General features: G+C 38.1%; 1 protein-coding gene across 1 annotated transcript in view; it reads right to left on the reverse strand.

Moving 5' to 3' along the window:
* Positions 1 to 25703, reverse strand: part of CEP97 (centrosomal protein 97) — a 28458-nt gene continuing 2755 nt past the window's right edge. The window contains exons 3-11 of the mRNA XM_067739023.1: positions 24861 to 25019; positions 23852 to 23953; positions 21506 to 21619; positions 20786 to 20952; positions 14693 to 14857; positions 11014 to 11147; positions 9805 to 10579; positions 6000 to 6075; positions 1 to 4757 (exon numbers count right to left, since the gene is read on the reverse strand). Of these exons, the coding sequence (XP_067595124.1) occupies positions 4053 to 4757; positions 6000 to 6075; positions 9805 to 10579; positions 11014 to 11147; positions 14693 to 14857; positions 20786 to 20952; positions 21506 to 21619; positions 23852 to 23953; positions 24861 to 25019 (2397 nt within the window). The 3' untranslated portion in view covers positions 1 to 4052. The remainder of the gene's footprint in view (positions 4758 to 5999; positions 6076 to 9804; positions 10580 to 11013; positions 11148 to 14692; positions 14858 to 20785; positions 20953 to 21505; positions 21620 to 23851; positions 23954 to 24860; positions 25020 to 25703) is intronic.

Here is a 25703-nt window from a genome sequence, read left to right on the forward strand (position 1 = left end):
AAATGTACAAACTTTTTATTTAGAATTAGAGACTCAAACACAAATTAAATAAGTATAATATAAATTAAGCCTTCATAAAACAATCCACAACCACTTTAAATCATCTACTATTTCTACAATAAAATTAAAGAGAAATCTAAAAATAGTGAAAAATCATATTATTTTTAAACTCATACTGTCAACATTAAAATTATTACAAAACATTCAAAGAAATTTAATTAGAAAATGAACAAAGCCACTATAGAGTGATTCCTGCTATCCACTAAAATGAACTAAGGAATTAAATTATAGTATGATTTCTACTCATACACAAATTAAAAGCACTTTATTTTTAAAAGACAGTTAATTATCTGTTTCTCTCCAAGGCTGTGAGAACTACTCTGTTTACTTGACTTTTAAATTTAATATGGCACAATAGGTTTGATCAATGAAAACAGTATCACTAAAAATGTTTAGAATATTCCTTACAGACCTTTTCTGCTTTATTTCATAAATGAGGGGGTCACATATTTAAAAGTTAAAATATTATAATAAATATTCCTCAATAAGGTATGTGGCAAAATAAAAATATATATTAAACAATTACTTTTCATTTACAAGTGGGAAATTGATCAGACTTATTTTATATTTTCCCTTTTTATGTCTTAATTGTCCAGAAAAAAATTTTTTTTATATTTTATGTTATTGTTATAAATCCAACTCTAAGAATTGATGCCCAAAAAACGACCAAGGGAGATAGTATGATATCTTCAGTCCATGTTGTTTCTGAAAATACTTATTAAAAGTGGAAATAGATCTGTCTTAAGTAGATAACAGAAAAATACACTATTATGGTATTTGTATATTTAAAATAATCTAAAACAAAAGAAAAGAAAAATCCACACTCAAGAATTCAAGAATAAAGTATTCTGCATACATATTAATAACTGTGTGGCTAAATATTTTCCTAAAAACATGCATATTATAAGGCCTTTTATAATTGAATTTATAAAAACCAAACTGTATTGTTTATATATCAACTGTCATGATTGAAGCTTTCTGCACACCAGGAGAGTTAAAACTTTAAATCTGTTATTCTGTAAAACTGAAGATGAAATATAATCAAACTAGCTTTTCACTAGAAAATTTTATATATCTCAGCAATCTGTTATACTTCTTGTCATCAAAAAATAGACTCCAAGATGCAGTTATTCTTTCAAAATGTTAGTTTCTACTGCGTTACTCTTTAAGAACCATTTTAATCAAATCACATTTCTTGGAGAAAATTCACTTAGGGTTCTGAATGAATCAGTTGTTTTCTACAAGCAACTCTGCCTTGAGTGGTAGAGTTCTAGCTCTCTTAGAAGTATTTTTTGTCTTTCAAAGAGAATGAAAAATATGGAGAGACTTTCTTACTCACTTACTAAATGTAAAGAATAATAGAAAGTATATAATAAAATTTTGGAATACAATAACGTTTAAGTTTCCACAGTTTTTTTTCTATAAACTAGCTATAACCTCAGAAAAGTCATCGAAGTTCTCTGTGCTTTAGTTTCATCTTTAAAACAAAGAGATTAGAATAGACAATCCCTAAGGTTCCTTACAATTCTCACATGGTATGATTCTGAAGGAATATTTAATTGATATATTGAATGTCCAAAGATCAAGAGAACTGAACTAAAATAGCACAGCTGAACTAAACCTCTCCTATTAGAAAAACACAAAGACTGTGTTAAAGCTCAACTTCTCAAACCTTACTAGGCCCATTCCCTCTTCAGCCACACCAATGAATAGCCCAGAGTTAAGACCAAATATCTTAGTTAAATAAATTATTTTAATTACAGTGTGCCAGCCAGGTCTAGGTTGGGGGTATAGTTTACATTATTTTCATCCTATTTACATTCAAGATAATCTGTACAGTTAAGGTTGGGGGGCTACTTAATATTCTTGCACTTCAAAACCAGTGAAGTTAAATACAGCAGAGTATTAGTCATTATCATATTCTGTCAATTTCAAAATAAAAGTATGTTGAATACCATTTATGGGCTAGAAAAACAACACAAAGGTAAAAAAGAAAATCTTGCTGACAAATGCTGATGTTCAAATGAATTCAGTTGTGTTTTGCCATTTCTCAAAAAAAGAGAAGAGGGAGGAGATGTCAGGAGAAACCTACTTAGGTAATACTGAACCACGACATTTCAGAAGCTTTTATGAGAAATTAATGTACCATGAAGCAGCACTTTGGTACTAGTGCAGTGCAAGTTGGTTTTCCTTTGTCTAACTATGGGCAGCAAATGAGGCACTTAACTGTAAAATAGAAAAATAGGGTAGATTTAAGAAGAAAATTCAAAACCATTCATAAAAGGTAATTAGCATTATTCAAAAAGTTTAAAATTCTACTTTTATTTAACATGCGTTCAATGTTATACATGCTTTGCTAGGGAAAATCCTTTGAATGTAAGACTGCTATTTTGTTTATGAGACAGAAAATATTTCCTTTGCAAGAGATTCTGGATTTCTGAGAATGAAATCCAAGTCTTCTCAACCTGAGTGCTACATATTTATAAACCGAGAAAAATGCATCTTACCCATACTGGAGAAATGTTTCTAACCATCAACAAAGTATAACATGTGATCCCTGACTTTATTCTTGGAAGGACCAGCTTTTATTTTATATAACTTCAAAGAAGGGGACCTAGTGACTGTAACTGAATAATGAATACATATTTAGCACCTAAATTTAGAGAACAGTTAAGTATTGCCATAGTTTTAAATCACTGTACGTCCATAGATTGGGGGGAAGTCAGATATGTGTTGTTCAATGATATCAGAACATTCTCAAAGATTAAAACATCAAGCTTCCAAAAATTATCCTTGATTTGCGAATGCATCTATCTATAATATTCAAACACAATATTATCATTTCTTCCTGGAGTTACAGACATATATTCTTTTAATAAGTAAAGAAATAAATGAGGTTTATTTTTTCTTTACCACCATTAAACTGTCTTCTGAATGTGGCACTTTTTCAGAGATTTAGATAGAAAATAGTCCTTAAAAAAATGTCTTTCATATTCTACCATTGGTATTATTTTAAATGTTCTTTTCTATGAGGCAGAGATCAAGAGTGAAGTAAATGATCATGGGTCTCTGCTGAAAAACATAAGCAAATATAAAGCAGGAACAAAGAAAACGAACATTAATTTCTGGCAATATATTGGCACATAAGTGCTTATCTAAGGGGTAAAAAAAAATCACTAAATGAAAAGATAATGAATGTTTGCTGTGACATTATTCCAAGTGAATGGAGCCTATACCTAAGAGAAATAGTCTTGTGTTGCCTCTTTAAATAAGCTTGACTTTAATTCTGGATGGAACACTTTGCTTCATATGTTAAAACTGATACATGGCATTAACTAAAGTTTTCCGTGAGACAATCCAATCATTCCCACTGAAAAATCATATAATCTTACCTCTTCTCCCTATTCTCTTACAAGAAGGCTTCTCTTGACTCATAAGGGAGGAAAAAGGCTTAAAAACACATGTTCTTACTCCAAGGAGGATGGCAAATTTCAGTAGTTCACAATCCTTACATTTGTCATTTATGTTCACTGTAACCAACTGCATTCCTCACTACATAATTAATTTCCTCACATGCAGAAGAATTAAAATTCTCTTATTTATATCTTTAAGGTAAAATTTTCTATCTTCTTTAAGGTATTCTAGTTTATTTATTTATTTATTTTTTAACATCTTTATTGGGTCTAGTTTATTTTTGAAAGGAAATGAATACATAAAAACACAGGAACACTGTTGATTCAATTTAGTTGTTAATAAAGTGCATGTGGCTTTCAATATGAATATTGTTTGATACATTACAGCTTAAGTAAAAAGCTAACTAAGTCAAAATGAAGATTCAGCTTAGTACCTAAGATGTGGAAAATGTGAGACAAGAATATAAATTCCATATAAATAGTAACAAAATTGGGAGAAATATTCTTCTTTCCCAAAAAAAGCCAACTGAAAATATTCTTAAATTAAGTGGACTTCTGCTTCCCAAACAACAAGACATGCTACACAATAATACCAACGTGCAATACCTGAAATGTAGAATTACATTCTGACTGCTGCCCTTGAACTTCTGCATTTAATTCACAATTCTCTGGTGTCTGATTGATTTCATCTTGCAAAGTAGGAGATATGCCATGAGTGTCATCTACAGAAGCACTGTCAGACAAGACATCTAACTTTTCAGGGGAACGAGCTATGTGAAGCTTACTATCTCCCGTCCCTTCATCAAAATGTGTCCTCTCATCAGCATCATCTAGCTGTTGAACTGAAGTTAGATACTGTTCAAGCAGACTATTATCCTGCTCATTGTTTGAGCTTTCCTTACTCCATTCACCATGCTCTTCACTAACATCCCCTATATCTGACTCTTTGCCATATTTGACTGTGTCAATGGAATTCCCCATTATGGAACTTTCACTACCTTCTGTGGAACTTTTTTCAAAATCCAAAGGATCCTGTAAACAGTGAATTTGTTCTGTTAAGGAGGAATGAAAACCAGAGTCTGGGAATTCTGGTAAGGATTTCTCTTGAGAAGCTTCATCAGGAGCAATGAACCAATCAGAGTTTTGATCAGAAGAGGGCTCCTGACTTTGGGTGAATAATGGAGGGTTAGATGGCACCAGAGTACTTGATATGGGAGGAACATCAGGACGGCAGGAACTTAGATGCTGGTCCACCGTCTGCTGCCAAGCTTGTAGAGACCTTACCTATAAACCAAAGGATATAGTTTTACTACAAAATATAAATCATGCCTGTTTTACAACTGTCCTTTGAGCTTTCTTCCCCAACACTCATGAAGTTGGTAAATGGCAGATGGCATAACTGGAGTTAGAAACGACCTGACTCCCCTTATCCTTTCCATAGCACCCCCAGCCTAGACCTGGCTGGCACAAGTGGTTCACGTCCTTGGTAATAAAAGGTCCTTACCAGCAGAGCAGGGATGGGCCAAAGCAATTCTCTTCCTACTACTGGAAAAATAATCAGAAGCACAATAGCACATGTATAGCTGACTAAGGGGTAAATAAGGTACTCGATAAGATACACTTAAGTCTATCAAATAAGACAGACTAGAGCCTATTAATATGAGTAGATTCACTAAAATAGAAGTCTCATTTTAGATACCCATTTGGGATAAGAGTTCTTAAAAACTAACAATATAGTATATACAACTCTAAAATACCTAAAAATACCCCAAGTTCTTGATAATATGCTTTTACACTTTTAAAGTATAATTAAAATCTCAGAATTTTACTGTAAAATCTGCAACAAGAAAGCAATATAAGAATTTTTTAGTTTCCCTTTGACCATCCTCCAAGGTAATCACTGATAGCAGGTTAATATGTAGCCTTCCAGACCTTTTACTATGTATTTTCAAATATAATATAGGTAAAATCCTATTATAACAAATTTGTTTATAAAAATACTTCCAAGGGATTATTATCAAGAAGTATTTGTTGGGATACAATAATAGTAAAACCAATGTTTTAGGGAACTGTCCCTAAAGTGTGCTACTACAGGATTCAAACTCTCTCCCTGGAAGTCATGTGTACCTTTTAGGACATGCATATTATAGCCATCACACACTATTTCAATCACTTTTCATTCAAATAGTCTCAAAAGATAAAACAAGATAGTTACATGAAACTTCAAATTGGGCTTTTTATTTCTACTAGAAAATTATAACAATATCCCTCAATTTAGTACTTTCCTTCAGTGTTATAGTTCTTTATCTCTCTGGTCAAAATTATGAAAATATTTTTCTTCAGACTAAATAAAATGTAACAAAATTCACTGCCCTAGTTCAGAGTTAGTGGCAAGGAACAAAAACCACATCCTTAACCTTGAGAAAGGGTGCTTACTTTTTACCTGTAACTACTCTATGATTATCTCAGGAAATCTAGAATTTTTCTTTGTTCACACAGTAGGTAATTCAGCAGGAGGGAGCTTACCTGGTTCCAAAGGAATCTGACAGCCTCTTCTTGTACAAATTTTTTAATACATTCTTCATCTCTTTCTTTTCGTAATCTACAATAATTCAAACTCCATTACTGATACAAGAAACGGTGCTTTGAATTGTACTTCTTGTTATGACGAATAAACATATACGTTGTAAAGAGATGAATATTCTAATAACAGTCCTTTCCACTTTTAGAATATCTAAGTGAAACTTTAGTTTTAAGCTATGACTCAACATAGAAGCCAAATAAGATGTGACTGAAATTCAGATTATACTGGTTCTACAAAGGACTGCCAGTAATGAAAAATAAAATATTAAATGGCTCTTTATCTGGCCTCAATTTCCCAGCCAAACACACCAAAGGGGCAGGAGCTCCAGAAAGGATCAGGACCACAGCTTGAAACACCCTCTTCTAAGAGACCAGTAGGACTAATCACATCAAATTTCACATCCCTGTTTGCCTCCTGACATACTCTTTGCTGTCAACAGACCTTCCCCTCATTCATTAAAGTTTTCACTCTGCGCTCACTGCCCCCCTCTCTGTACTTAAACTAATCAGAAACCTAAGGTTCTCTTAGCTGTCCATTATCTCTTAAACTGTCACCCCATTCTGTTCTGAACCTCTGATCTACTTTCTCTAGCCCCCCCAAAGCCCTCCTACTGTGCCATGTGGGATTCCTGAATTATAATCAGCAAACTCCCATATATACTCAACCTCTGTAGCTCTCTCAAGTGGCAGCTACTTTTTTCACTCATACATCAGGGCCAGAACTTTGCTTCTCACTGCTGTTTACAAATGAGTCTTAACCTTCCTCCTTGAAGAACTCCAGCCACCCTGCTAAATTTCCCAAAACTCTTTTTCAAGTACTGACATCCCATTATCGACCCCCACTCACTGAAGGCTCAGCACTAGTCTTTTTCTCTGCCCTGTTCCCCTTGTCATTTCTGGAGCTCTTGACATTCACATGGATGCTCTATCTAACAATAATCCACCCCCATCACTCATCCTCAGTCCCACTCTAGACGCAAGCATTTTTTTTTAACATATTTATTGGAGCATAATTGCTTTACAATGTTGTATTAGCTTCTGCTGTATAACAAAGTGAATCAGCTATACATATACATATATCCCCATATCTCCTCCCTCTTGTGCCTTCCTCCCACCCTCCCTAACCCACCCCTCTAGGTGGACACAAAGCACCGAGCTGATCTCCCCGTGCTATGCAGCTGCTTCCCACTAGCTATCTATTCTACATTTGGCAGTGTATTAGACCCAAGCATTTTGACTACACCATTTTCGAAAATGATTTCAAGCACCAACACAAACCACTACGTCCAATCCTCCCAGTTCACTTGTTCTTGCCATAATCTGCAACAACCTGGACGACCAATCTTCATCTATGACCACCAAACAAATGACCCCTTTCTCTTGTCTTTCCTTCTACCTCCTTTAAATTCTGAGATCCAGCATTATAATCATTCCCCTCCCAAATGTCGTCAGCTCCCTTGCCCTTCCCTCTCTCCCCTACCATGTTCACCTGGAAAAGAACCCACTCCTGGCTGAACCATGTCCAAAATCAGAATGGAACAGCTGAGAGTTGTTGATGAAAATCATACAGTCTGACCTATCGTTTTGCACTTTAAGTTTTTCCTCACCCTGTCCAGTTATCCTCCTCCATTCCGCTTATAAGTTCACTTTTAAGATGAACCCACACCTCATACCTCTCTTAAACCTCCCACATCCTCACCCCTCTCCTCACTTCCAAGTGCTGACCACATCTTGTATATTATTGGAAAAGGAGAAACAACCATCAGACAGGACTTCCCTATCCCACCATCAAACCTACCACCTTACCTGCTCCTGTTCCTACTTCAGGCTACTCCCTCTACCTGTGCACTGGACCTCTTCTTCTCTCACCTTCTCAAGAACTTCCATCCTGCACTTCTTCTTTCTTTGCTCTGCACCATCAGTTCTTCCTTCCTTATAGAATCATTTCCATCAACATATAAACCTGCTCTATATCTCCCATCTTTAAAAAAGAATCTTCCTAAGTCCAGATCCTCCTCTGTCAACCACCTACTCTCTTCTCTTCCTCACATCAACACTTCCCAAAAGTTGGCTACCCTCACTCTTCACCTCTCATTCACTACTCAATCCTTTCCAAACCGCCTTCATCCCACTACTCACTGAAGCTGCTCTGAAGAAGCTCATTGGGCAGGAAGAGGTTAACTCAACAGGACTGGGGTGTTTGAACCCTGCACATTCTAAAGACAGGAATAGTCTTGACCAGCTCCTGAGAGATAACCTTCAAGCCCTTGGAATATCCTGCCTGATAAGGGTATCTTTGTACATCTGGGACCTTGGTTTATGCTAACAGTGTATTTTCTGATGAATACCTGTTTTGTTCACCTGAGACCCTGGGCCACAATGCATCAGTTTGACCTTGGGTGGGGGCTGAGGTCTGAGTAGTTAAGGTCAGTCACAGGGGCACTCAACGCCTAGGTGACTGACCCCCAATAAAAACCCTGGATGCCAAGACTCGAGTGAGCCTCCCTTGAGGTTCACATACTTCAGATGTGTTGTCACACATCGTTGCCAGGAGAATCGAGCCCCATGTGTACAACTGCACTGGAAGAAGACAACTAGAAGCTTGTACTTGGTCTCTCCTGAACTCTGCCCGGTGTGTCTTTTTCCTTTGCTGATTGTAATCTATATCCTTTCACTCTAATAAACCATAATCCTGAACATAAAGAATAGCTTTCTTGGGCTTCCCTGGTGGTGCAGTGGTTGGGAGTCCGCCTGCCGATGCAGGGGTCACAGGTTCGTGCCCCGGTCTGGGAAGATCCCACACGCCGCGGAGCGGCTGGGCCCGTGAGCCATGGCCGCTGAGTCTGCGCGTCCGGAGCCTGTGCTCCGCGATGGGAGAAGCCACAACAGTGAGAGGCCCGCGTACCGCAAAAAAAAAAAAAAGAAAAAGAAAAAAGAATAGCTTTCTTGAGTCCTGTGAGTCCTTTTTGCAAATCATCAAACCTGAGGATAGTCTTGGGGACCCTCAACACAGTCACCAATAACCTCCAGCTGCTAAATCTAACACACAGTTCTCTGTCCTCTTACAGCGCCTCTCTTCTCTCCTGAAACACTTCCTTGCTGGAGCTGGGACACACACTCTCCCAGTTCTCCTACCACTCTAGCTATCCCTCCCCAGTCTCTCTTATTGCTTCCTCCTCTCCCACCTGATAATATTAATAAATACTGCTGGTTACAATACTAATGCTCAGAATAAATCTATGAAATCCTAATTTTCCTGAGTTGACAATCATGAAAACATGTGAGCCATGGAATGAACAAATAAGTGCCACCATAGCCCCCAAATTTTAGCCCCTTTTAAGTCTCTGCTATTTTCTTTAATTCTTACGTCACCTAATGCGTTCTATGTAGACTTTCTCATCTTCTCATTTTTATACTTAAAATTCAGTTTTTCTATATTCTCTGTATCTTCTGTGTTTAGGTATATAGATGTCCATAAGGCATGCATTCATTCAAAATTTACTGCTATGCTGCATCTATGCTCCAATTGCTGTACCACAGATGAAGATGCATATGGCAGTCCCTGCACTCAAGATGTTTTCAGTATATTGTAGGAGACAAACCAAGAGTGGCAACATGGTATGGAAAGTGTCCTGGCCACAAAAGCAGTGATTCAGTGTTCTGAATCAATGCTAAGAATCTGACAGCCCCAAACCAACCAAACAGCATCCAAACTGTAAAAAGTCCTAAAAAGGGACTTTTCACCCACCTCCTTATTTCATCAGTTAGGCAGACAATGTGCTCCTGCATCCGGCGCAGCCGGATTTCATAGCGTACATCTTTAGCTTGTGGGTTGTAGTTTCTGGCATAAAAGCCCCGCCAATAGGCCTGAAGCTTGGTGGCTGCTTCATTCAATTTCTGAAGGGCAACTTTATTTTGTCCCAAAGTAAGAGATCTATGGGTTAAAACCCTGCAAGGAAGTTTCTCTGAAGCTGTTTGAGACATGGTTTCTTCACTGTCTGGCTGTGTATGGAAGACATTGTGTCCAACTGACTCAGGAAAAGATGTAAGACTGTGGGTGTCATCCTTCATGATGGCATTGTTTACTGTTGGCTCACGACAAGGTAATAGCCCATCTTTCTCATTTACCTCTGTACTGATAGCACTTTTTGTCATCTCAACAGAATTCTCATTTGCAGCCCAAAAAGCCTTTTCCCCTTCCTTATCAAAGCCGTTGTTTTCCAGACATTTCACAGATTCATCTGCAGCACCATCATTTTCTAGGCCCAAGTTAATGTCTTGCAGCCTCAGCTCAACTGTAGGTGATACTGGAGAGAGTCCTGATGCAACTGGCATAAAAGTAGACTCTGAAGAGAGAAGACTACAGTTTAACTTGTCTTCATCTGTCTGGATGTCTTCCAGGTGCAGGTCATTTCGAGAATATCTTGTAGTGTGTATAGAGGCTGGAAAGTTATTCTTAACAGCATATAAATGGTCATCATTACTGCTTATCCCAACCCAAGAATTGACCTGGATGACGGGTTCTAAAAGAATCAACAGAACATCATTTAAAACATTAAATGTTTAAAGAAGTATTTTTTCAGTTGGATCCTTTTAATGAACTCTAATCCCTGAAATATAGTAAAGTGCAATGAAATGATTTCAGTAATTTCCTCCAATATGCCTAAAACACCAAACCAACTTTTTTAAGAAAATGAATTCTTGCAATGGTCATAAGAATAATCAAAGTACCAGGTCACTTCAAAAGGTAGCAGTTCTCTGAACGTTTTCAAAAATTAGACATATAGTCGTTATATATGTCTATCTGTGTATATACATATATATAAAATATAAGATCCAAATGTTCACTTAAGCTAACAAGTACAAAATTATGAAAACATGTACTTTTTTTGTTTTATGATACCAAACAGATCAAACAACTTGGAGAAAAAGGATCAGAGATCAGTTAACTTCTTACCACTTTCCTGGACTACCTGGCAATCTTGAATGGGGCTGGAATGCTCCGGTACAAGGGGTGCCCTTGTTTCAACAGGAGCAAGAGAAGACGACTCTTCATTTTGGCTCTGGTTCATCAACTGCCTCTGGTGAAACCTAAAAATCAGTAACTTCTGATGTGATTTAACGCAAACCAAAAAAAGAAAGCTTTTTCTGCTCCCTTTGAAGGGTAACACTGTCAAAAAGGTAGAAGTTTACAAGCTTTCAAAGTATATACCTTTGAAAGGCAAGAATATAAAATGGGAAAAAGACAGTCTCTTCAGCAAGTGGTGCTGGGAAAGTTGGACAGCTGCATGTAAATCAATGAAGTTAGAACACACCGTCACAGGGGAGGGTGGTGGTCCAGTGGTCGCTCCATGCTCTCACTGCCGAACACCCAGGTTCGATCCCTGGTCGGGAAACTAAAATCCCACAAGCTGCTCAGTGCAGCCAAAAAACAAAAAAAAAACAAAAACAAAAACAAAAACAGAACACACCCTCACACCACGCACAAAAATAAACTCAAAATGGCTTAAAGACTTAAACATAAGACAAGACACCATAAAACTCCTAGAAGAAAGCATAGGCAAAACATTCTCTGACATAAATCGTACCAATATTTTCTTAGGTCAGTCTCCCAAGGAAATAGAAATAAAAACAAAAATTAAAAAATGGGGGGCTTCCCTGGTGACACAGTGGTTAAGAATCTGCCTGCCAATGCAAGGGACATGGGTTCAAGCCCTGGCCCAGGAAGATCCCACATGCCGCGGAGCAACTAAGCCCATGCACCACAACTACTGAGCCTGAGCTCTAGAGCCCGCAAGCCACAACTACTGAGCCCACGTGCCACAACTACTGAAGACTGCGCGCCTAGAGCTCGTGCTCCGCAACAAGAGAAATCACAACAATGTGAAGCCCGTGTACGGCAACGAAGAGTAGCCCCTGCTCACCACAACTAGAGAAAGCCTGCTCACAGCAACGAAGAACCAACACAGCCAAAAATTTGAAAATTAATTAATTAATTATGTTTAAAAGCCATTAAAAAAAAAGAGGGACCTAATCAAACCTACAAGCTTTTGCACAGCAAAGGAAACCATTAAAAAAAAAAAAAAAACAGCAACAACAAAAGAAAAGACAACCTACAGACTGGGAGAAAATATTTGCAAACGATGCGGCTGACAAGGGCCTAATCTCCAAAATATACAAACAGTTCATACAACTCAACAACAAAAAAACCAACCCAATTGAAAAATGGGCAGAAGACCTTAACAGACATTTCTCCAAAGAAGACATACAGATGGACAGTAGGCACATGAAAAGATGCTCAACATCACTAATTATTGGAGAAATGCAAATCAAACCTACAATGAGGTACCACCTCACGTGGGTCAGAATGGCCATCATCGAAAGTCTACAAATAACAGGGACTTCCCTGGTGGTCCATGGTTAAGAATCCATTGAATCCTATCCAATGCAGGGGATAGGGGTTCAATCCCTGGTCGGGGAACTAAGGTCCCACATGCCACGAGGCAACTAAGCCCACGCGCCACAACTACTGGGCCCTCGCGCTCTACAGCCTGCGTACCACAACTAGAGAGAAGCCCAAGTACTGCAACTAGAGAAGCCCACACACCACAACGAAGATATCGCGTGCCGCAACTAAGACCCAATGCAGCCAAATAATAAAATTTTAAATAATAATAAAATTAAATTTAAAATTATTTAAAAATTTTTTTAAGTCTACAAATACAAATGCTGGAGAGGGTATGGAGAAAAGGGAACTCTCCTACACTGTTGGTGGGAATGTAAATTGGTGCAGCCACTATGGAAAACAGTATGGAAGTTCCTCAGAAAACTGAAAATAGAATTACCATATGATCCAGCAATCCCGCTCCTGAGCATATACCCAGACAAAACTATAATTCAAAAAGACACATGTACCCCTTGTTTATAGCAGCACTATTTACAATAGCCAAAACATGGAAACAACCTGAATGTCCATTGACAGATGAATGGATAAAGAAGATGGGGTACATATACACAATGGAATACTACTCACCCATAAAAAAGAATGAAATAATGACATTTGCAGCAACATGGATGCAACTAGAGATTATCATACTGAAGTATGTCAGAAAGAGAAAGACAAATACATATGATATCGCTTGTATGCGGAATCTAAAATATGGCACAAAAGAACCTATCTACAAAACAGAAACAGACTCACAGACATAGAGAAAAGACTTGTTGCCAAGAGGAAGGAGGGGAGGGAGAGGGATGGACTGGGAGTTCTGGGTTGGTAGATGCAAACTATTAAATTTAGAATGGATAAACAACAAGGTCCTACTGTACAGCACAGGGAACTACATCCAATCTCCTGGGATAAACCATAATGGAAAAGAATATAAAAAAAGAATGTCTATATGTGTATAACTGAGTCACTGTGCTGTACAGCAGAGATTGACACAACATTGTAAATCAACTCTACTTCAATAAAATAATTTTTTTAAAAAAAAGCAGAATGTATATACCTTTAATAACCCCCAAATTACAAAGTCTCATTTAAAAGCACTGGATAGAAAAGGTTAAGAAACTTATTTTTAAATCACATAGTCAGACACCATCATATGCATATACACGCACAAACCTTCAAAGGCAGGATCTCTGATAAAAGAAATGACTACTAAATGCTTCTAGCTATACTTTTTTTTTTGGCTGCGCTGCACGGCTTGTGGGATCTTAGCTCCCCAACCAGGGACTGAACCTGGGCCCTCCCCAGTGAAAGTGTGGAGTCTTAACCACTGGACCACCAGGAATTCCCAAACAATACTTTTCTTTTCTTTTTTTTTTTTTTTAATTTTTATTTATGTTTGGCTGAGTTGGGTCTTCGCTGCCGTGTGCGGGCTTTCTCTAGTTGCAGCGAGCGGGGGCTACTCCTCGTTGCGGTGCGCAGGCTTCTCATTGTGGTGGCTTCTCTTGCTGCGGCGCACAGGCTTAGTTGCTCTATGGCATGTGGGATCTTCTCGGACCAGGGATCGAACCCACATCCCCTGCATTGGCAGGCGGATTCTTAACCACTGCGCCACCAGGGAAGACTCCAAGCTATACTTCTTTTATTTTATTTTATTTTATTTATTTATTTATTTTGCGGTACGTGGGCCTCTCACTGTTGTGGCCTCTCCCGCTGCAGAGCACAGGCTCCGGACGCGCAGGCTCAGCGGCCATGGCTCACGGGTCCAGCCGCTCCGCGGCATGTGGGATCCTCCCAGACTGGGGCACGAACCCGTGTCCCCTGCATCAGCAGGCAGACTCTCAACCACTGTGCCACCAGGGAAGCCCCAAGCTATACTTCTTAATGTTAGTATTTTAAAACCCATATGAAACACCCACATTAAGGGACAAATGCAGTTTTTAAAAATCCCACTCTCCCATGCTGCTTGGCTCTCCCCACTGAAGAAATGATTAGCAATGCAGTTGCTGGGGAGCAAACTGGACTGCCCTGCAAGGTTCGGTTCCCCTACAGAACTGCTACAGTGACCAGTGGCCCAAGTGCCCAGAAATGTGGGCCGCAGCACTCACCTCAGTCCTACTAACCCTGCAGGAAATAGTCAGAGGTATTTTCACTTGTGAATTTATCAACTGCTACAGATAAATGGGCTCACCTCTGCTTGCTCAGAATCTTCTCTAGTTTGGCATCCTCTGCACTCTGAAGACCCAGCGTAGAAGTGAGAGGACAGACTGTGGCCAGATACTGGACAAGCTGGATGTGCTGGCCAGGCCGATACGCTCTCCCCTTGCCTTGACTATACAGCCATTCAGCTTTCAAACTGGAATTGAGGGACATAAAGAAGAAGGGATGGCACTAGGGTAGACAAGATACATTTTTAAGCAATAATGAGTCTTCCTTCTTAATTTACCTTTATAGCATCATTGGATATTTTTCATAAATTCACTCAAGTTAAAAAGAAAATCTATCCTTCTGATTCATTCTCCTTACTATTACAATGTTTTAAACCTTTTTTCTTGCTTAGGAGCACTTCCAAAGATTTTTACTAATATTTTAAATTTATTTAAAATAAATATTTTCCAAATATTTTAAAATTATTTTCAAAGAAGCAATGAATAGTCCCTTCATTCACTATCAAACTGAAGTACCTAAATACATAAATTGTGTTTAAATCCATTAGTTCATGATAGTTTTTTTAAAGCTAATTGGTCACAGCTGAAGGATGCTAGTGAACTACCAACTCATTATTTTTAAAAACTGGTAATTAAAGGAGACAAATTAAATATTAGTAGTTCTACCTTTCCTATACAAACTATACCAATGACCAAACAGTTACTTCATAGAAGTATTCCAGCTAATAAAAAAATTAATGATAGAATTAAAATTTCACCATTTTGCAACTCTCAATGAATTAATGGATTTAGGCACTGATCATTAATAGCTACTCCTAACACAAGAGACAACCAGACACCATGTGCCTCTCAATAGAACCCACAAAGTAGTCCTTCTCCCAACAAAAATCTGATCAAACCTCCACATTCAACTACCAATTTACAGGAAATACAGAAGGAGACGAGTATGTCAAAGGACACAGAGACATAGCAATTGGCAAAATAAGCACAGTGGGAAACTCTATAGGACAAATAATCTGATTTCTTCAACAACCAAAAAAAGAGAAAAGAAAGCAAAGAAAATAAGAAGAGGAGGAACCCATGGAGAGATCTGAAAGCATCATCTTAGACCTCCAGCCAAGTCAAGCCTTCAAACGACTCCTGCCCCATGTGATCTCACTACAAGATCCCAAGTGAAAACTACCCAATCAGCACAGCCAACCCATGGAGCATGCAATGATAATACATTTTTAAAACACTGAAAAAGAGAGCAGGAAAGAAATTTTTTTAATATATCAACCAATTACAATGTATGGTCTTATTTCAATCCTGTTTCCAAAAATCCATTACAAAACTGCATTTATGAGGACTACTGGAAATGTAAGCACTTAACTAATATCTGGTGTTATTATGGAATTATTGTTAAATTTTTTGATAAGTGATAACAGTATTATAGTTATTTCTTTAAGAGTCCTTATCTTTTAGAGATGAAATTATATATAATCTGAGACTTGTTTCAAAATCATACAGGAAAAGGGGGGGGTGGGTGAAGGTAGAGATGAACAAAGTTGGCCATGAATTGAAAACTGCTGAAGTTGGGTGACAAATTCAGGGGAGGTCATTACACTACTGTTTACTTTTGTAATATGTTTGAATTTCTTTTTTTTTTTTTTTTTTTTGGCAGTACGTGGGCCTCTCACTGTTGTGGCCTCTCCCGTTGCGGAGCACAGGCTCCAGACGCGCGGGCCCAGCGGCCATGGCTCACGGGCCCAGCCACTCTGCGGCACGTGGGATATTCCCGGACCGGGGCACTAACCCGTGTCCCCTGCATCGGCAGGCGGACTCTCAACCACTGCGCCACCAGGGAAGCCCTGAATTTCTTTTTAATTAACATGCTTTTGCCTCAATTTTATCATTCTTAAATCTGCCCATCAACTTGAAGTTAAAGTTGCATCATTTTGGCATACTTTGTTTCTCTGTACATCATTTAACTCAGCATTGCAAATAGTTTGAAAATCACTTCCAATCCACAACCCTTTTCTTCAACCTTCACGTTAAGGTATCCACATTATGCAAAAAACTGTACAGTCCAAAACTGTTAAGCCACCCAAGATGTATTATAGACTGAAAAGAAACTGGTTCTTTTGACAGCTGGTTAAATAGTGCAGAAGAGTCTCAGTGCAGTAAAATGAGTTTGGTTTTCTATGATGTGCCAGTGTCACAAGAAAGGTGAAACTGTTTTCTAACAATGAGATATAAGGTATGCCAAGCTGATTAACTGAAGTCACGTAACAATAAAAATTTTAATACACTTAATAAAAATAATTAGAAGTATTTCTTCCATAGACACATTCCTGTGGATTAAATAAAGCTCATTCAGGATCTTCATGAACTCTGCTCTCAGTTTCCATAAGTTCTCCTGCCAAGCAAATGGCTTGTTGAAATGTTGTCCCTAAAAAAGGTCCATAATAGAGGACAATCCCCAACTTTAATAATAGCTAGCAAGCGACGCTTCCAGGTTATAGGCGGTTTGTAGTTTGGGAGGAAAGAAAAGCAAAAGTAAGAGGATACAGAAGGAGGCTCAGGTATTCCACAGTTTAAGTGTGTGAGGTGAACCACGAACTGTGGAGTATCAACTACTGTAAGATCTGTTTTTCTGCCTTTGCTTCACATTCATCAATAAACACACCATTACACAAGTTTATTAATCCATACGATATTTTCTTAGGTAAAAAAAATCTCTCTGCCCATTCAAAGACAAAATTAAAATTAATTCAGCTCTAACATATTAATTTCAAATCACTGGAATATGACTTTTCTCTTGAAATTAAAGGAACAGTCTATATTATATAACAGGGATAGCAACTACTGAGAGAATTTAAAACTGCTCTTTCACCTAATAAAAAAAAAAAGGAATAATGCATGAAATGATATCTGGTATTTGCTTTTAAAATATCCTAACCAAAAAAAAAGTGCGGGATAGATGAAACAAGGTTGGCAAAATGTTGATAACTGTTGAAGCCACATGGTGGGTATTTAGGTGTTCATTATGTTACTCTACTTCTGTATATATTTTAAACGTCCTTTCAAAAAAAGAAACGTCTCCAAAATTCTGCTCCCTAAGTTCTGATCTGTAAGCAACAGAGGTGTAGCTTGGTACTAGGTCCTATAAACAGTAAAACAGAGATTGAAAACAAATTCAGAAAGAACTCCAAATACTAAGGTGTTACACAAAGGTCCTTCCCCAGGTGTGCTTCTCTCTGAGAAAGCCCTCAGCCAAAGCACCACAGCGGTGGGTGACTGCTCAAGTTACTTTTTTGGGTGACACACACACTTAAGATCTGGCTACCCAAGGTCATCAGGGAACTTGGGACACTTTTCATCATGGAGAAAAAATTTAACTTGGTTGTTCTTAGCAAACAACAGGCTGGGTAGATACAAAAACTAGAAATTCCTTCCTGCCTATCCTTCAGGGCAATTCCAAGGCTGACCAGGAAAATGTTGGAACACTGCTCAGGCTACCCACTGATTTTTCAGCCAATAGCTCTCCCTTAGAATAATTCCTCCCTCCAAGACAAAATACTTCCAGAGTTGTTTTAAAACATGGGAGCACTGTTTACAGACTACACAGTTGTCTCAGACATCAACTGCAGCAGCATTTTTCTCAACAACCTAGGTTCTTTGGTTTGAATAGAACTCTATTTACCCACTCTTCTATGCACTGACATTTGGGTTGTTTCCCAAATGTCTCACATAGTTCCCAAATGTTTGGAGCTATTATGAATAAGGCTGCTACGAACATGCTTATATACATGTTTTTTTGGTAGACATAAGCACCTATTTCTCTAGGGTATACACCAGAAACCAAACTGCTGGGTCATAGTGTATTTATAAGTCCAACTTCAGTAAATACTGCCAGTTTTTCAAAATGGCTGCACCATTTACACTCCTAGAACAGTGTATGAGAGTTCCAATTGTTCTACATACTCATCAATACTTAGTATTGTCCGTCCTTTTAATTTTAGCTACTCTGGTGGGAGCTGGTTGATTTGAAGCCTCCATAATAAATGAGGAAAAAAATAATCTTTCTGAATTATCAAAAATATCAACATAGTGGTTATCTCTAGTGGGGAGGGGAGTTATGATGAGAGTGGGGCAAAGGAGATCTCTGGAGTGCTGGTTTTGTTCTAGTCTTATTTTCAGTGATGATTATATGGGTATTTTTAAATAGTACGTTTGAACTATTTCTGAATTATATGATACTGTGCAATTTTTTTTTAATGTGGGGGGGAAAAGAATCTGTCTGAGAAAGGGTTGCTATTATGCTATACTCCCACCTCTTCCTTCCTCCCATACTTTAGTGTAGAATAACCCCACAGAGAGAGAGAGGCTACCCAAGTAAAAGTCCACTCTTCCCTACCTCCTGAAGAATCTGAAATTAAACAACTACAAAACATTATAGAGAAAGTTCCAAAAAAATACAAATTCACCTTAAAGTCACTTGGATTAAAACCATTTCCACAGTATAGAAACATAGCCTTTGCATTATTATTCATCTATTCAACAGATATCTTCTGCTTTTTAACACTAGCTTTAGTTTCTACAAAACTCTTCAATCCCCAGTCCCTATCCTTAAGTAATAATGACAATTATCACTTATTAAGCATCTACTGTCTGACCAGTATTATGTTATATCCATTATCTTTAGTTCTCATAGCATCCTTGAAAGCTAGGTAGTTTTAGCCACATTTTACAGATGAGAAAACTAAGGCTCAGAGAAGTTATGGAACTTGTCCAGGCCACACTGTTAATGTGCGGCAGGGAAAGATGTGAAGCTTTCTCTTGTCTCTCCTGACCAGGTCTCATTCTCTTCCCAGGTCTCTCTTTATACCAAACCCTTACCTCTGCCCATCTCACCATGCTGCTGCCACATATGAAAATGTTGCCAGTCCTACTCCCACAGAGAAATCTGATAACGTCTTTCTTTCTATTAAAGGAAGATCCAGAGAAGATAATCCAAGTAAACCCATATTCTAGCTTTAGAATTACCCACAGTTTGAAATAAAATAAGGTGTCTGAATACACAGCAACACTCACTGCAGGAAAAAGGAAAAGCCACACTTTTTTGTAGGCAAACCAGAGCTGACATATGTCCTGCACCCTACACCAGCACCACCACTATGTAGCTCCTGGTTGCCATTCCTCACTGCCCCACACCCTATACAGCAACTAGATGCAAGAGAGGGAGAAAGAAAAGGAAAACCCTGTCAGTAATCTACCATTCCTTCTCCCATCGGGAAACCCCTCAAGCGACTTTCAATCTGTAGAACAGGACGAAAACAGCGAGGAAGAATGTATGTGTTGAGTCCATGAATGCAGGTGTGTATGCAGTGAAAGGAAGAAGAGAAATGAGGCAGAGTGAAGAGAATTAAGTCATCCTGATTCTCACTATCCTCTCTAAATCCACCCCTTCTTGTCCACAACCTAGTTCCTTACCTCCCCTGAAGCTCTGATTCTACTGATCATGTGCCAGCGTCCAGAAGACCCCATCATGCAGGGGTCCCAGCTCCAAGCTGCAAAAACCATCAAAGATCTAGAGAAGGGGGAGTTCCCACTTCTGCTGTTTCACAGGTAGAAGGTGAGGACCAATCAGCATGTCTGCTACCAGTTCCAAATTGGAACTCTGCACGCATTTTCCCAAGGTCACTGTTATAAAGAGTAGTTGGGTACTAAGGTATTATTAATACTGCCTTTACAATATGATGGATAGAAGCTTTTGTGGGATTGATCTGAAATCCTACACAGCATCTATAACACGGTTTCTATGTAGAAATGCTCCAAGCGCCAAACAATCGATTAACAAAAGGATTTTTAGAAATCAATTTGTTGTATGTTGGGCAAGAAGTTAAACTCACTAGCCCCAACCTCTAAGGTTGATATTTATTTCTTATCTTTTTTTAGAAAGGATAAAAAATCCTAAATGAACAGCACAGAGTCTGCTATATGATGGTACAAATGATCTTAATTTCTAAATGCACATTTCAAGAAATATTCAGTTTATTAATCTATAGTAAGCTAGAAATGGGCTTTTCAGTTAACTTCCATAATAAGTGTGATGTTAAAGAGGTCACGTTCACCTTTCCTTCTGCGAAATCACATATCCATCTAGGACTCTGAGGTTTAAGCACCAGCTGACGATGTATGGCCGATAGTCGAACCCTGGAATGGAAGGTGTTGCCATCACACAAGGATTGTTCATGATCGACAACTGTTCCAATTCAGTTAAGGATGCCAGAAAAGAGATCTGGAACAAAGGACAGCTTTGTTGAATGAAATGGACTACTCAGTGTCAAGCGCAGGGCTTCCACTGATTACACATCTTTGGCAGTTTGAGAATGTAACAATTTCCCTCTTGTTTTGAAAAGTGACAAGTAACACTCTTATATTATCCACTGACTTCCAAAATTCCAACAATATGGCCATCTGTCCTTGCTGCACAAAGTCCCTTAGAAAGCACTGTTTCCTAGCAAAGAGAACCCTATTTTGAAAATATAACAGCAGCCAGAAAAAGGTGCAGAGTGTGCCTTATTAACCCTGTTAATGTACATGTCCCTCTACCAACAATTACTTCCCAATGGAGTGATAAGTACAGCACTGCAAATGAAATTAAGCCTTAATAACCCACTGACATTAAGTAAAAGTAGAAAGAAAAATAATGGTCTTCTAGAGCCAAGTGTTTCATCCTGATAGCAGTTTCTTCCAAGATGCTCACAGTCTAAAGTGAGCTCACAACCCTTTCCTGCATCTCTCCTGACCTTCCAGCTTCCCAGATCCCATAAGATACCCTCAAATTTTACCTCATTTAAGTCCCGGATTTCATTTTCTGCCAAAGAAAGTATAGCAAGACATCTGGGTAGATAAGCAGGTGCCATTCTAAGAGAGGTGATGATATTTCCATGTAAAAGTAGGGTCTTGAAAGTAAAAAGAAAATGCATTACAAATGAAAAGATTACAAATAAATTGGTCTATTTTGATAAAACCAAAATGGTGTGCACAAACATAAAGTGATCTGTTTTATTATACTTCTCATCACACACAAATCAAAGACTGCTAATGCTGGAAGGGTCCTACGTGGTCTTCTGGTCCAACTCTCCTTTTTCACATCCACATTCTAAGCTCAAGAAAGTTTAAAGACTTGTCCAAGAACATATGCTTAGTGTAGGCATGTTGTGAGATTTAAGTTATTAAAACTTGAGCAATTTCCAACATACCTGTTCATTTCCTTTTAAAACATCAAAACAGAGGGTGAGAAAAGTGAAAGAAAACATTCATTAAAACAATCAGGTATAAAGCAAATTTTCCAAGAGAGAGAGATAACCCACAAACCATAATTTGCAATTATATTCTCTTGGTAACTTAAAGCTTGAGGAAGGCTGAATGTGCTTAGAGATGGTGCTGACTCAAATTAAGTCAGCAACAATGAAGAATAAAGCGAATACTCCCAACACCCAGGATTTTTTTTTTTTTTTGGCTGCGTTGCGTCTTCATTGCTGCATGTGGGCTTTCTCTAGTTGCAGCGAGCGGGGGCTACTTTTCGTTGCGGTGCACAGGCTTCTCATGACGGTGGCTTCTCTTGTTGCAGAGCACAGGCTCCAGGCACGCGGGCTTCAGTAGTTGTGGCTCTCAGGCTCTAGAGCGCAGGCTCAGTAGTTGTGGCACAGGGTTTAGTTGCTCCGAGGCATGTGGGATCTTCCTGGACCAGGGATCAAACCCATGTCCCCTACACTGGCAGGTAGATTCTTAACCACTGCGCCACCAGGGAAGTCCCAACACCCAGGATTCTGATAAGGTAGTCATGCCTCCATTCCAGAAAAAAAAAAGTTCAATCATTTTTAGTTCATTTGAATTCTCTTAGTATCTGGCTACATCAAATTGCTTAGAATAATTGTTGCTAAAAATGATTTCTGCTAACAATATAGTGAAATTTGAGCTAATAATACTGTTTCTAAGGTTAATGAATTCATCTGATGCTAATAATATCCAATGGAGGAAAAATATGGAAAAAGCCTACACATGTTGAAGCTGTGGTGCCAACTGTTACTTATTTCAGCAGTCCCCAACCTTTTGGCACCAGGGACCGGTTTTGTGGAAGACAATTTTTCCACAGACCGGGGCGGGGGCGGGGTGGGGGTGTGGGGGGATGGTTTGGGGATGATTCAAGCGCATTACATTTATTACACACTTTATTTCTGTTATTATTATGTTGGATTATATAATGAAATAATTATACAACTCACCATAATGCAGAATCAGGAGCCCTGAGCTTGTTTTCACTTGCCATTCACTGATAGGGTTTTGATATGAGTCCACAAGCAATTGATTTATTATGGTCTCTGTGCAGTCAAACCTCTCTGCTAATGATAATCTGTATTTGCAGCTGCTCCCCAGTGCTAGCATCACTGCCTCAGCTCCACCTCAGATCATCAGGCATTAGATTCTCACAAGGAGCGTGCAACCTAGACCCCTCGCCTGAGCAGTTCACAGTAGGGTTCGCGCTCCTATGAGGATCTCATGCCACTGCTGATCTGTCAGGAGGCAGAGCTCAGGTGGTAATGCAAACGATGGGGAGCAGCTGTAAATACAGATGAAGCTTTGCTCACTCGCCTGCCGCTCACCTCCTGCTATGCAGCCCATTCCTAATGGCCCAGGGTTTGGGGACCCCTGACTTATTTGATTACATTCCCCTCTATAAAAAGTGCTACAGGCCACAGATTTTTTAAATTAAAGTGAAGTTAATTTTGATAATTTAGTAATATCTATTACTAAAAAAATAGCAATCTTGAGTGTCAAAAAACAAAGTAAAGTTCAGGAATGTTTACTCTCAAGCCCACCAACATGTTATGTACTATATAACTGAAGCTGCTAACGTTGGCTGATTGGGCATGAAGGGAATTTCATCATGTTTGTTGGATGGTAAATAAGAATTAACCTTAACTACAACAACCAGTTTTAGTTAAAGTAAATCAATTATAGAAATTAACAATAAAAAGTTCCATACTTAATTTCTGGTACTCTAATAGAATTTTTATCATAATGAACACTATCTGTTCTTCATAACAGCAGGCTGATTTTAGATCAATTAGGTTATTTTCTCTTGGTATTTTAGTATAAAATTTCAGAAATGACATAGAAAACACATTTACCTTCAGTGATGCCAATTTAGATAGATCACCTATCTGGGGTATGTTATTGTCTGATAAATCGAGGTGTTGAAGAGCTGTGCAGCTATTGATTTGTTCCATGGCCTATTACAAGAAAAGGATCACATTATTTCACGCACATGAAATCAAAAAATGAAATTCTTCCCTATTTCCTGTAGCTGAGCCTCTTGCCTCCTCTGCCCATTATCAGAAGCAGAGGAGCAGGGCTTAGCAAGAGAAAAAAGAGGCAGTGCCAACAGAATCTGGCATACTGCTATATGGCTAGTTTCTACCTTCATTATCTCTCTAAGAGTAGAGTCAGATATTTATAGCTTAAAGAAACTTTTAGTGATGACATGTGACAGTTGGTATAACATAGACTTTACAATTTAACAATGGAGCCAAACTGCCTGGATTCAAATCCTAGCTCTGCAACTTCCTGACTGTGTGACCTTGGGCAAGTTACTCAACTTCTCTGTACTTCAGTTTCCTCATCTATATAATAAGCATAAAGACTGTACCTACCTTATTGGCTGTCATGAGATTGAATAAGTTAAAATTGTTAAGGTGGTTAGAATAGTACTTAGCATACATTACATACTCAATAGAAGTCAGTTATCATCATTTAATCCAGTTCCCTTACCTAGCATATCAAAAAATAAGACACAGAAATATTTATTAACTTACCCCAAATTATAGAGCTACTAAGTGGTGGAAGCGGGACTAGAAGCCAGATCTCCTGACTTTTAAAACATTATATTCTCCACTGTACCATTAAACATGTACATAAAACTTAATTCAGCATGAATTTTCAAAATGAGATTTTTTTTTTTCAGTTTATGTTAACTGAAATTATCTCTGGGGAATGGGAGTGGATACTTTCACTTTTTATTCTATTTTTTTCTATACTGCTTAAATTTCTTTTTCACAGCAAATACTTTTGTGAAGTAAAAAAAAAAACCTAATTACTTAAAAAAAAAAAAAAAAAGAAAGAAAGAAAGAAACAATTCACCTTGAGATTATTTCCTGCCAAATTCAGCCATTCCAAATGTACTAGTTCCTTTAGGCCTTCCACATAGCCAATGCTATTATGAGGCAAATTTAATACCCGGAGTTGGGTCAGTTTGGCCACACCCATCATCCGCACCAGCCGATTGTTAGCCACTGACAACTGTGGAAAGAAAACATACCATTATTCTTAGGAGTAAAATATAAATATTACTTTCACATTAGGGTGGTTAAAAAGATTTATTTATATGGCCCAACATTCCCAAATATACAAACCCAATTTGTACTTTTCACATATATTGTCTAAAAATTCTGCAGTGCAACTATTAGTTGTTGTTGTCATTCCTAAGCAGTGGAAAATACAGATAAAGCTGAGCAATCAGACCTCCTCCAACTACTAAAACATCTTTAACACAGCAACTACTTGAGAATGTAAACTCCACAATAACAGAGTCCTTTCACTATCTCCATCAAAATCTAGAACAGTACCAGACACATATGGGCCCAATAAACATTTGTTGAAGGAATGAGCTAATCAACTCTTTACCCCCACCATGAAATAAAAGGTTATCTTAACAACACAATATTTTGCCAACATAAAATGTTTTCTTTTTTAACAAGTGCTCTTTTTTCTAGTCTACTCTAAAGGCAGCAAAAATGTGTTCATCTTCAGTAGAAATTTAAAAAGCATCACTTAATAATCATCATGTAAAAATTAATTTTTTTAATTTTTTCTTAAATTATTTTATTCATTTATTAAATAAATTTATTTGTTATTAAAAGTTTTAAAAATTTAAGGCAACATTTACTGCTTTCTAGGCTTGCAGAGTTACTTTTTGTTATCTTA

The sequence above is a fragment of the Pseudorca crassidens genome, chromosome 5, assembly GCF_039906515.1.
Source record: "Pseudorca crassidens isolate mPseCra1 chromosome 5, mPseCra1.hap1, whole genome shotgun sequence".
NCBI classification, from domain to species: domain Eukaryota; kingdom Metazoa; phylum Chordata; class Mammalia; order Artiodactyla; family Delphinidae; genus Pseudorca; species Pseudorca crassidens.